The sequence below is a fragment of the Agelaius tricolor genome, unplaced genomic scaffold (assembly GCF_023055355.1).
Source record: "Agelaius tricolor isolate 1412-34295 unplaced genomic scaffold, bAgeTri1.0.p SCAF_30, whole genome shotgun sequence".
NCBI lineage: Eukaryota > Metazoa > Chordata > Aves > Passeriformes > Icteridae > Agelaius > Agelaius tricolor.
Window position 1 is genome coordinate 3,420,449 of NW_027269290.1, and position 12,719 is coordinate 3,433,167.

A 12,719-nucleotide genomic window follows, 5' to 3' on the forward strand; every position below is an offset into this window, starting at 1 on the left:
CTTGCACTATAAACTTTGTGGGAGGAGGTTGTCCAGCTGGGGAGATAAGCTCCAGGTGTGGTTTGCTGCCACTCCTGCCAGCTTGTCCTTGCAGCTGCCTGGCTGACACGTGCCACTCAGGAACTCGTGGATGAAACTCTGCCAGGTTTGGAGGCAGGAGTTCCCCTGTGCAGGGAATGTTTGACAGGGACCCATAGGGTATTTTTTGATCTGTAGATATTTTCAGTGTTTCCTGTTTCATAGAAGCATGAAATAATTTAGGTTGGAAAAGCCCTCTAAGATCATCATGTCTAACCAAGCACTGCCAGGTCCAGCACTAACTCATCCATACTTTTTTTGAAATGTGTCCAGGGATGGTGACTCTGCCACTGCTCTAGACAGCCTGTGCATGTGCTTGACAGCCCTTCTGATGAAGGAATTTTTGCTAATATCCAACCTAAACTTCTTCTGGTGCAGCTTGAGGCTGTTTCCTTCTGTCCCTGTTCCCTGGCAGCAGAGCCTGACCCCCCCAGCTGTCCCCTCCTGTCAGGAGCTGTGCAGAGCCACAAGGGCCCCCCTGAGCCTCCTTTGCTCCAGGCTGAGCCCTCCCAGCACCCTCAGCCATTCCTGGTGCTCCAGACCCTTCTCCAGCTCTTTTCCCATCTCTGGACACACTCCAGCCCCTCAATGTCTTTCTTGCCATGAGGAGCCCAAAACTGAACGCACCTCAAGGTGTGGCCTTAGCAGTGCTCAGCACAGGGGCAGGGGAACTTCAGCTTTACAGCATCCCTCTCCCTTTGTCTCCCTCCTGCTCCCATTGTGGATTTACAATTGATAATCTATAAATGTCTCAGTGTTCTGCCAAGCTGAGGTTTGTGCAGAGGTGGGAAGGGCTCTGGTGCAGCATTGCTGCTGGTGGGTGAGGTACAGAACATTTTAAACCCTGTTCCCATCCTCTGTGGCACTGCTGACCACAGCTCCAAGTTCCAGAGTTCCAGCAAATTTTCTTTTTTTTTTTTTTTCCTGAAACTGAAACAGAAAGTTTTATTTTGGCACCTGGAACTCCCCAACTTAAATCTCTGTGGAACTGGGCAGAGCCTCTCTGGTGTGTGGAGCATGTCCACCCCCATGGCCCAGCTCAGGGGACCAGTGGGGTGAAATCTGCTCCTCCATCCCCACTCCCGGAAATCCTGCTCTGCCTGACTGACATGTAGGAGGAAAAGTGCAATCGACCCTTACCCTGTGTCAAGGTGGTGGCTGCCATATCATCACCCCTGCCTTTATTGCCATCTCAGCTGTCCCCTCCCATTACCTCTGCTCTGCTCTGGGCTGTGCACGAGTCACTGCACAAGGCAGGGCTGGATCTGTCTGTCTGGGGTCTGGGTCCTGGTCCTGCCCTCCTGCAGATCCCATTTCATGCCATGCTCAGGGTCTGTCTGGGGTCTGGGTCCTGGCCCTGCCCTCCTGCAGATCCCATTTCATGCCATGCTCAGGGTCTGTCTGGGGTCTGGGTCCTGGTCCTGCCCTCATACAGATCCCATTTCATGCCATGTTCAGGGTCTGTCTGGGGTCTGGGTTCCTGGTCCTGCCCTCCTGCAGATCCCATTTCATGCCATGTTCAGGGTCTGTGTGGGTCTGGGTCCTGGTCCTGCCCTCCTGCAGATCCCATTTCATGCCAGGCTCAGGGTCTGTCTGGGGTCTGGGGTCTGGGTTCTGGTCCTGCCCTCATACAGATCCCATTTCATGCCATGCTCAGGGTCTGCCCCCTGCTCTGCCCCTTCCCTCCCTGTGCCCACGCCCAGCCCCATCCTCGCCCCCCAGCACAAAGTGAATCACGAGGCTGTGCTGGACTGGGGCATTCCCGAAAGGTGTGACTGGGGATCCCAGGAGATGGTGACACACGCTGAGCCAGTGGCTGTTGGGATGGGCAGGCCAGGGTGCACATCCCAGAGCCAGGTTTGTGTGGGACAACCCCAACTCCCAGCGTTTGGGAGTGGAGATGCCCCACCCTGGTGTCTGGGTGCTCCAGGCAGAGGGTGCCCCATGGAATCAGGGTTGTTTCAGAGGTGACACCGTGAGCAAATGCTTGGTCAGAGCTCCCCATCCTCACCTCCTTCTCGTGCCTATAAAGGGCCAGATCCAGCTCCCAATGGATTTCAAACCATCCATGGCTTGGAGAGCAGCAAACCCTCAGCAGCAGCACCGTGCCACATGTGCTGTGCATTGGGAAGAATTTACATCCACTGACAGCTTCCAGGGGCTGCATGGACAGGAGCAATCCTGCCCCACACTCCCTCCACTCACTCACCCTGCTGGGTAAGGTCCTGCTGTTCTCTCCCTGCCCTCACTGAGATGCCCATGGGGAACTGCTGGCTGCAGAATAACCTCCAGTGAGCATTTTGGATGGAGCTTATTCCCTGCAGGAAGCACTGCAAGAGGCTGGAGCCACTCAGTCCTGGTTCCCAGTGGGTGTCTGTGTCCCCTCCTGTGGGTGTCCATGTCCCCTCCTGTGCGTGTCTGTGTCCATGTCCCCTCCTGTGGGTGTCTGTGTCCCTTCCTGTGGGTGTCTGTGTCCCCTCCTGAGGGTGTCTGTGTCTGTGTCCTCTCCTGTAGGTGTCTGTGTCCCCTCCTGTGCGTGTCTGTGTCCCTCCTGTGCATGTCTGTTTCCATGTCCCCTCCTGTGGGTGTCTGTGTCCCCTCCTGTGGGTGTCTGTGTCCCCCCCTGAGGGTGTCTGTGTCCCCTCCTGTGCGCGTCTGTGTCTGTGTCCCCTCCTGTGGGTGTCCATGTCCCCTCCTGAGGGTGTCTGTGTCCATGTCCCCCCCTGAGGGTGTCCATGTCCCCTCCTGTGGGTGTCTGTGTCCTCTCCTGTAGGTGTCCATGTCCCCTCCTGAGGGTGTCTGTGTCCGTGTCCCCTCCTGTGGGTGTCTGTGTCCCCTCCTGTGGGTGTCTGTGTCCCCCCCTGAGGGTGTCTGTGTCCCCTCCTGTGGGTGTCTGTGTCCCCTCCTGGGGGTGTCTGTGTCTGTGTCCCCCCCTGAGGGTGTCTGCCCTGTCCTGCCGTGCTCCAGGCCGTGGGCACTGAGGTGGAGCAGCAGGGGATAAAGGGACAGCCGGGTGCAGGGTCTGGAGCCAGGTACTGCGGCCGCCTGGCCGTACTCAGAACAATGAGGCCTTTGCTGCCAGCAAAAAAACCCCACAAAGCTTCCAAGCTGCTCATGGAAAGTCAGTGAAGCAATTACGTTAATGACTATGAATGGGGCTAAAAACAATCTTGGATGAAAATGAGTGAGGGGCCGAATGAAGCGACCGATTCATGGCCTGGCTCTCGCATCCAGGAATATTTCCAGTAAGCAAAGGCCTTGTTTTAGGACTGTCTCATCCCCTATTTGTGCTTGGTGGGACTCTATTTCCACTCTGCTGGGTCTGGTGTCTCATCAAAATGCCTTCATAAATGGGGCAAACAAGGGCTGGATATGGCAGGGGAACAGTCAATTAACACGATCCGAGTTCTTTTAGGGGCAGAGTTAATCAAGCATTCAGCGTTTTGTCATTCTTGTCTTTCTTTCCTGGGAAAATCCTATTAGTATAAAATCACTTAATAGGGCACTTCAAAGAGCTGATGGGAAAACAGGCTTTGCTGGGATACAAACGCCCTCCAGCCGAACACTGGGCTCATTTAGACTTCTGCTGGAGCGTGAGGGTTTCATTAAGAGCCTTCACGTTTCCCACTTAAAAGAAAAAAGCTTGTTAGCAGAGATAATAAAAAAAAAAAAACCTCAGAGAAAAAAACTCCTGGTGATTTGAATCTTGCTGAAGAGGCTTTTTAGTGCTGGAATACTCAGGACTTTGTCACTGGCAATCTGCTGTCCTGAGTTGAGTAATTCCACCTGCCTGGGATGTTCTGGCAAATAAAAGCTGTTTGAGGAGGGGAAAAAAAATCACCCCTGTGCCCCATGGAGTGGGACACAGCCTGGCTGGACACTTGGGGTGTAGGATGGTGAGTTCTGCAGGATTGAACCCCAACCCCATCTCTCCACTGTCCATGCTGGGGCAGAGGTCCTGTGTTAGTTCCCTCTATTTTCAGGGTGTTTCTTTGGGTAGAAATTCACCTTTTTGCAGAGTTTGTGTTTATCTCACCTTGAGAAATAGGTGAGATAAACATAAAAAAAAGTGTGCCCTGATCTCTGCCATCTCCATCCCAAAAGACCTGAGGGATGCTCATCTGCCCAAATCTTTGCTGTTTTCCCCTCTGTGCTGCTTGATCTAACAGGAATATTACTTCCCTGCCCCAAAAAACCTTTTTCACATAAGACCTTTGACCACTAAATCTCAAACCCGTGTAAAATCCTTACACGCAGGAATCTGTGTGCATTTCAAACAGTCCCGATGAGCGCGGGCTGGACCTCGGTGAGTTATTCCTGCAAGCACAGCTCCACCAAACCACATTTCCCCATTTTCCAAGGCTGGAGCATTCCCACCCCAATCCCTCCGTCCGACCCAAGCCGTTCCCTGCTCCACCCTGGAGCTGCCCCCCTGTCCCCGTGGCTTTGGGGCTGCCGCTTCCCGAGTCAGAGCAGGACACGGGGCAGGGACGAGCCCGTCAGGAGCGCCGTGCCCGGGCACGTTCCCTGTGGAACATCCCGGGCTATGTGAGGATGGGCTGAGTCACACTCGGCTCTGCCTGCCCACAGTGATGCGTTTGCTTCCGTGTCTGCTCAGGCTTCCACTCCCCCCGGCTTCTGCGGGACCCACCTGGGGAGATCCCCTGGGAATTCAGCGCTCCCGAGGGCTCCCTGCGGCCGCTGCTCAGTGTTTGGGTGCCGCCGGTGCTGGGAAGGAGGTTCCTTTGAAGGCTGTGAAATATGCAGTAATTTAATATATTCCTTCTGCTTCCAGGCATTGGGACGGGTTATTCAAGGAAATGATAAACACGGATTCTCCCACGAGCACCCTCCTCCCGGGTGGGGGTTTGGGAGCCCCGGGCCAGGGGAGGTGACAGATCCCACACCGTGGCTATAAATGGTGAGAAGGAAACAGCCCATCAGCCTTCAGCGCTGATCCTGGTCCCCAGTCCTGTGTCTGCCTTGCTCCTCCTCCTCCTCTGTGTTGTGGGATCAAACACCATGAATCACCTTTGGGATTTTTTTTTTTTAAGTTCCTGTATCGCCTTCTTAATCACTCTTCCTCCTCCTATCCCCCCACTCCTTTTTTTCCCTCTGGTAATGCCAATGCAGACGTGCCCATGGACTTCCTGACCCAGACCCTGACGCCATCCCTCTCCCACTTCCCATTTCCAATTAACCCCCTGGTGGCTGGAGCTCCCCTCTCCCAGAGGAAGGGAAGCGAGAGTGGAGTTTGCAAGAGCCAGAAACCTCCTCATGCCCCCCATCCCAGGGTGTGGGGAGTGAACCCTCACCCCACCAAAAAATCACTGGGAGTTACTTTCCTAAGGAAAAAATCTACATCTGATGGATTTTCTTGCTGGTTTAGTCCTGGGCTGACCCCCTGGAGTAGCTGGGATGTTCCCAGCAGCCAGGCTGCTTGGCTTATCTCACTTTTTGAATCACCCAGTCTTGCACCAGTGGCTCTGGGGCCACTCTGGGTTGCACAAGCTCCTTCCTCTGCCACTTCAAAAAGCTGCTGGTTTGATGTTCCCATTTCCTTCTGTGCACTGGGGGAGAAGAGGGAGGCAGTCCTCTATGGAAGAAAAGGGATGTGTTTTAAGCAGGGAGCATCCTCTGGCAAATGCAAATCCCAGAGTCCCAGGTGGCTCCTTTGCACTGACCCAGGGGATGCCTGGGCTGGGGCGGTGCCAACTGCATCCCTCACATGCAGAGGGAGCAAACCCACACCTGCAGCTGGAGCGGGGCTGGGGCTTGGCAAGGAAATCATCTGCAAACTTCCTCTGCATGAGGCTCTGAAGGCTGCTCCTGCCACCCAGGAGCACAAATCATTCCTGGGTGGAAAAAACAGTGACAGCTTCCCTGTCCCAGCTTGCCCCCTCCTCTCCCTGCCTATTGTAAACAGAAAGGATAAATTTTAGAGCCTTCAAGTCCAGACTGCATCTTTACAGGTTGGCTTTTCAGTGCTGTGACAGGAATTTAGCATTCCTCACCCTCATTTCCTGTCCATCCAACTCTGCCGCTCTGGAGGCAGCCACAGGGATTGAACCAGGCAGGCACCACTGGGCTTGGCACAGCTCTCCAGAGTGGGGATGAGTGATTCACTTTCCTCACTGTCACCTTGTCACTTGGAATTGTGATTTCCCATTTCCCACCTTCTTTTCACCTTTCCTATTCCATCCAGCTGTGCCTCTCTGGGGGACTGCAGAGCCACCACTGAACCACATTACAGCACCTTGGCACAGCTCTGCAGAATAGGGACAAGAGATTGTGAAATACTCCTGCAGCTTGTGGCAGGAGCGAAACATGCCCCAACACATTTTTTAGCTGCTCTGGCCAGTGGGAAGCTGCTGCTCCAGCTGGAAAAAGCAGGAATGGTCTGCACACCAAGGGTCCTCCTCAGCACCCCAGCACCTGCTGCCTCCAGGGGCTTTTGAGGACACCTGGCACTCCCAAGGGATCACTTTAACGTGGCCTTTGTCGCTTGGAATTGTGCTGTCACCTCCTTGTGCCCAGGGGAGCAGGCTGTGTTTGTGTCCGTGTGCCTGAGCCACGAGGGGGCTGCAGGACAGAGCCCCTGTGCCCTGCTGGGCTGGCTCTGAGGGCATCCCTCCCCTCCTCGGGCTGCCAGGCAGCGATGGAGCCACGAGCCAGGCTCAGGGCAGCTCCCTCCAGGCCCACAGGGTAACCCCAGCAGAAGCTGACCTGTCTTCACACCTTCCCTTGGATGCGTTTTCCAGCTAAGCCACAGATCTCCTCGAATCCTTGCCGCAGATTCCTGCAGGACATGCACAGACTTGTTCCTCCTCCTCATCCCTGCCTGGACATCTGCAGGACTCAGGGCAGCAGATCCGACTCCAAACACTTTTTGCTACCCACAGTGGGTGCTGGGGCTCAGCTGGTGCAGCAGAGCCGGGCCTGGGGGAGACAATCCTGTTTGAGAGGCCGGGGATGGGTTGGGCAGTGCCTGGGGGCCAGGGGGGAATCATCACCGTGTGGTTCTCAGCTTGGCACCCGAGGGGCTGAGCCACCCCTTCCTTAATCCGTGAATCTCCTTCCTGCAGTGCCGGGTGGGTGGGACAGGACCCTCTTGGGGCTGGCTGAACTCCTGCGTGTCCTGGCTGGAATGTGGCACCTGGATCCACTGCAGGGGGCTCCTTGTACCCTCAACGAGGAGATCTCTGCATCCCTCCGGGGCATCTCCCTGTCCCCTGACCCCTCTAGGAAGGGAGTCTCTGCATTTCCTCATGGATTGGGGGGTCCCTGTATTCCCTGATGGGGGAGATCCCTGCACCTCCCAGGGAGGAGGGCTCTGTATCTCCTGGCTGGGGTTTCCTTTGTCTCCTGCCTGAGGTTTCTCTCTGGTCCCTGATGCCGGAGCCCTGCACCCACCTAGGAAGGGCTTCCCCCTATCCCCTGGTCCCTCCATCTCCTGCTGTAGGGGGGTCCAACACACTCCCCAAGGAGGGGGATCCCTGTATCCCTGACACAGCTCCCCGCCCTCCCGAGCAAGGGGGTCCCGATGCCCACGGTCCTGGCATGGCCGGGTCTCCCGTGGCACGGCGCACATTCCCGGGAACAGGGAATGGGGGAGGAAGGGGCGATGGGGGCGAGGATGCACACGCAGAACGGGGCCGGTCCGGGGCGGGGCGGGAGGGAAATCCCGGGCGACGCCGGGCGCGGCTCCTCCCCGCCCTGCACTATAAAGGCGGGGACGGGCTGGGCTGGGGCAGACGCGCGGAGCCGGCGGTGAGTGCGGGCAGGGCTGGGCACGGCCGGGCCGAGCGGCTCCGCTCCTGCGCTGCCCGGGGAGGGAGGGCGAGCGCCGGTGCCCCCGGGGAGCGCCGGTGCCTGGAATGGGGGAAACGCCGTAGCGGGGGCGGCTCCGCCTGGGGCCGTGTGCCCAGCGCTGGCAGAGAGCGGGGCCGGGGCCGACGGTGCCCGGGGGTAGCGGGTGCTGCTGGGGCCGGCGGTGCCCGGGGCCGGCGGTGCGGAGCCCCCGGAGCCCCCTGGGGGATGCGGAGCCCCCGGGCTGGGTCACGCTCGCCCCCCGGTGGCGGCGGTGCGGGGTGCGGTGCGCGGTGCTGTGCAGGGTGCGGTGTTGTAGGGGTGCGGTGCCCGGTGCTGTTCAGGGTGCGGTGCGCGGTGCTGTGCAGGGTGCGGTGTTGTAGGGGTGCTGTGCAGGGTGCGGTGCAGGGCACGGTGCGGGCGCGGTGCCACCCCCGTGCCAGCCCCCCGGACCCATCGGTGACACGAACCGAGCGTTCTCTGCGTGGGATCAGCGCTTCAGCCACTCCCGGATGCGGATGCCCCCAGCCCCTCCTGCTCGCCCAGCCTTGCCCAAACTGGTGGGACTGGTCCTGGCTGTCGCAGGTGTCTGTGGAGCCCCGCTGCGTGTCCCCCCCCAGGGCTGCTCTCATCACCCAGCTCGGCTGGCAGAGGTTTTAACGGGGCCGTGCACCTGCCGCTTCCTCGCCCGAACCTTGGGGTTCCCTCGGTGCCGGGAGCCTCGGAGCTCCGGCTGGGCAGAGGTCGCTGGAAGCGGCTCCAGCCCCACGGGAGGGGACGATGACCCGGCGCCCGTCGCGGTCCCTCCCTCGTTGGTGGCTTTGGCAATCTGCAGCCATGAGTCAGGGCCAGGCTGTTATCTTGAGGCTCCAGGGTGGCACCTGAGTGGCGTCGGCGACCTGGGAATGGGGACATCGGCTCGTGACGCAGGCGGGGAGGGCCGGGGGTGTCTGGCCAGGCTGACGAACGTGTCCCCCTCCCACCACCTGCCCGGGCTTGCCTGGACATGCTGGGACTTGCCTGGCAGTGAGGTCACCCCTGTCTGTGTGCTCACACTGCCCGGAGATAGGAAGCTGGATTTCTATTTTTACTCGGGGTGCTGGGTCTGAGCACGGGGTGCCCACGGGGGTGCCCACGGGGGCTGAATGTGGCCCCCCAGCCCCGGGCTGGGCACTCCCCAGCTCCCCACTGGCACACTGAGCTGGTGACATGCCTGGCAATAGGATCATTGAATCATTAGGGTTGGAAAAGATCTCCAAGATCCTCGAGTCCAAAAATCTGACCGACCCTCGCCCTGTCAGCTGGACCAGAGCCCTGAGTGCCACATTCAGTTGTTTCTTGCACACTTCAGGGGTGGAATGTGGGGAAGACAATGTGGCACGGGCAATCCAGAGGGGCTGCAGGTGCTGAGTTTGGGGAGAAATTTTCCCTGGAGGAGGCTGAGAACTCATTTCTTGGGGAAATTTGGGGACGGGGAGGATCTTTTGTGGCCTGGCTTTGAGAGTCCCAGATTAGGTGGGAAATTGGAGCTATGAATCTTCCTTTTTTAAGCTGATTCAGTGAGTGTGGCTGTTGCAGCAGGGGCAAGCCTTAGCTCTGAAAACTCAAATCCCAGAGCAGTGCTGCCTCTTATCAGCTGGACTCGATGATCTTGTAGGTGTTTTCCAACCTTAACAATTCTGATTCTATGTCCAGCTTCCTCATAAGTGGGGTGTAATGAGGGGCCCATTATCCCCACATGTGTGTCAGGGGAAGCTCTGCTCGGATGGAAAGGCTTTGTCACTTTCTGGGAAGGTCAAGGCTTTCGGCACCGATTTGAAAAAAAACAAACAAGGTCTTGTTTCTGGTTACCCAACAGCTCCTTGCAGATAAGGAGGGTGGTTAACAAAGTGGTCAAGCTTGTGGCACGTTCTTGCAGCTGCTTGAAGGTTTCCTTACCACTGGGTCTGAGTTCTTGAGATGAAGAAACTGGCCAGAAAAACATCCTGTTGCTTCACTTGCCCATGTGCTAACTTGCCCTTGCCTGCATGGAGGTGGGGATGAGCAGGTTGGGCAGTGTCTGGGGACTGGGGGAGCATCATCTGCTGTGGCTCTGAGGCTGGCACCCCCAGGGCTGTCGTGGGTGGAGCAGTGAGGTGCTGGATGCTCTGACCTGGCAGGGCTTTGCCTGCTGCAGGGGGAGTAGGGAACGTTGACATCTGCACCTTCCCCACCCTCCTGTCTCGCGCTGGGCTGTGTCTGACCTCAGCCATGCTCAAGCCTTTGCTAAAATCTCCAAAGTCAGACTCCAGATGTGTCAGTCCCCTCTGGGCTGCCTCAGTGCAGACCCAGCCCAGCTTGTCCCACCTTGGCTGCCTTGCTTTGCCCTGGTGGCCAGCGCTCCCCTGTGTTTGCTGCTGTCACCCCAGCCCCATAACTCGCTCTGCTTTCCCCGCAGCCGCCACGATGCCGCTGTCCCAGAGCAGGGCTGGGCAGAGCCCCTGCAGCACCAAAGCCTGCAGGAACCTCTTTGGCCCTGTGGACCACGAGCAGCTCCAGCAGGACTTTGAGGACCAGATGAAACAACAGCTGGAAGAAGCTCAGCAGCGCTGGAACTTCAACTTTGAGACAGAGACTCCCCTGGAAGGGCCCTTCAAGTGGGAGAGGATGCTGGTGGCTGAGCAGCCACCCCAACAGGTTCACAGCCTGGTCAGGGCTGTCATCAGCAGCGACAGCAGGAGCTCCCTGGCCACCAGGGTCCCCCCCAAGGAGCGTGTTGGCAGGATTTGCCCCGAGGAGGCTCAGCAGAGCTCGAAGGTTTGCAGGGCTGGTTCCCTGCAGAAACGTGGGCAGACCACAATCAAAGGTGAGCACTGGGGGTTGGTGTCACTCCTTGGGGGCTTGGTGGCATTGATGTCATGGCAGGGACAGACAGAGGGGACTTGGGTGCCAGAGCCCTGCTGGCTCTTGGGCGTGGGGAGGGGTCCCACCCTCCCTGGATGTCTCCTAGGGAAGCAGAGCCCATCTTCCAGAGGGAAAAAGGCCCCCAGCTGGGTGCCTCTTGGCTGCTGGGGTTTGTGCAGGGACTGACATTGGGCCTGTGGGTTTTGTAGCTGAAGATGCCCCCAAGTTCATCACCTTCAGTTCCAATGGCCTGACCCAATCCTAGAATCGCTGAATATTAATGGGTTGGAATGGACCTTAAAGACCTTCAAGGTCCATGGGCAGGAGCACCTCCCACTAGCCCAGGTTGCTCAAGGCCTTCATCCAACCTGGCTTTGAACACTTCCAGGGTTGGAGCATCCAGAACCTCCCTGGGTAACCTGTGCCAGTGTCTCACCTCCCTCACAGTGAAAAATTTCTTCCTGTGCTCCATGGTCAGGGCCTGAAGTAGAACTGCAGATGAGACAAACAGCAGAGATGATGCAGATTTACAGCTCTGCTCTCCAGCAGCTTTGCACAGGGGCTTTAGGGTGAAACCCACCTGGCCTGGGCTTGGGGTGCCTCCCTGGGGACACCTCCCTCTTCCTGCCCTGCTGTTCCCAGCGGGCTGGAGCCACTTTCCAACCCTTTCCTTCTTCCTTCCAGACTTCTACAGTGCCAAGAGGAGGATTGTCCCTGCCCGGCCCCGGCCGTGACGCGCTGGGGCAGCCGCTGCCACCAGGAGCGTGGCTCCCCACCCTGAGCTCCGTGTAGCAATGTAGATCTGTAGTTTCCTATTTATGAGTTGCTCTGGGGTCCTGAGGGACCTCCACTGTGTGCAATGTAGAGGAGGAGCCCCACGGTGGGGCTGAAGGAGGACTGAAATGGACCTGGTGGGATGAAGGCACTGCCCTGCCTGCAGAAAAGCATCCTGTGCCTGTGGGTCCAGGCACCGTCCTTGTGCTGTCCTGCTGTCCTGCCGTGGTCTGTCCCCTGCCTAGGGGCTGGTCCCGGGGGACACTTGTGTCCCAGCCACCTGGTGGCACCAGATATCTTTAAGAAATGTCACTGGTGTGGGTTGTAGAGCCCCGGGACAGCCCTGCTGCCGGCACAGGGGTGCCCTCTGTCCCAGCAGGATGGACTGAGCACTTGTCCGTGTGTGGGAGCAGAGAGATGTGGAGGCTGCTCCTTCCCACGGCTCTGGGCAGAGGAAGCTGTTCCCGGGACAAACCTTCCCTGGGAGCAGCCATGGGGGACCAACAGTGCCCCCGGGAGGCTTTGGGATCCCCTGCACTCTGCTGGCCCCAAATCCCATTTTCTCTCCTTGCTGTTGGCTTGTTGAGAGGTACTGCTTGCCCCCATGCCCCTGCCTGCCCCGACACTGACCAGGCTGGGGAGCCCCTGCTCTGGCTCTGCTGGGCTCCTCTAGGAAGAAGTTCTTCTCAGCAGCATGGATGATGCTGAAATAAGGAATTGTAGCTTGTTTTCCTGGACTCTTTCTCCTTTGGGGCTGGCCAGGAGAGGACCCTCACCTGGCTCTGCTCTGGGACCAAGGATGGCCTGGAGCAGAGGCTGCTCAGTTCCAGCACTGAAGGATGAGTCCCTGAGGGACTCAACACTGTCGGATCTTGGCACTTTCATGGAGTTCATCTGCTGCTCTGCTGGATTTGGACTCTGGAAACTGGTGCAAGATGGTCCCAGGAAGAAAAGGGACAGGGTTGATCTCCCACCTTGCACCACCATGCACTTTGCTGTGGGTGAAGCTTCCAAGCTCCCAGCACTAAATGTTTATTTATATTTAAAATAATGCTATGAAGTTATGTGGGGAAAGACCTCTTTGTCTGTAAGTGTTAACTCTGAATAAACAGCTGTGCAAAGGCATTCTGGGTTAATGTGGGTGATGAGAGCAGGGCCTGGCTGAGGGAGGGGGG

At 57.8% G+C, this 12,719-nt stretch overlaps 1 protein-coding gene across 2 annotated transcripts; it reads left to right on the forward strand.

Moving 5' to 3' along the window:
• Nucleotides 1–7,754: 7,754 nt before the first annotated feature.
• CDKN1A (cyclin dependent kinase inhibitor 1A) lies at nt 7,755–12,669 on the forward strand. Of its 2 annotated transcripts, XM_071449940.1 has the most exons (3): nt 7,755–7,848; nt 10,325–10,732; nt 11,455–12,669. In XM_071449940.1, exons 2-3 carry the CDS (start codon nt 10,333–10,335, stop codon nt 11,502–11,504), a joined length of 450 nt encoding a protein of 149 aa, XP_071306041.1. In that variant the 5' UTR covers nt 7,755–7,848; nt 10,325–10,332; the 3' UTR covers nt 11,505–12,669. The 2 variants fall into 2 exon arrangements, with proteins under 2 accessions (XP_071306041.1, XP_071306040.1); XM_071449939.1 differs by lacking the exon at nt 7,755–7,848 and having other exon boundaries at nt 8,312–10,732.
• Nucleotides 12,670–12,719: the final 50 nt, after the last annotated feature.

What these genes read in the sequence shown, in the direction of transcription:
- CDKN1A (XM_071449939.1), top strand. Translation starts at nt 10,138, where the DNA reads ATGCTCAAGCCTTTGCTAAAATCTCCAAAGTCAGACTCCAGATGTGTC. An exon ending in TGGGCAGACCACAATCAAAG is followed by an intron (nt 10,733 to 11,454) that starts GTGAGCACTGGG and finishes TCTTCCTTCCAG; the next exon opens with ACTTCTACAGTGCCAAGAGG.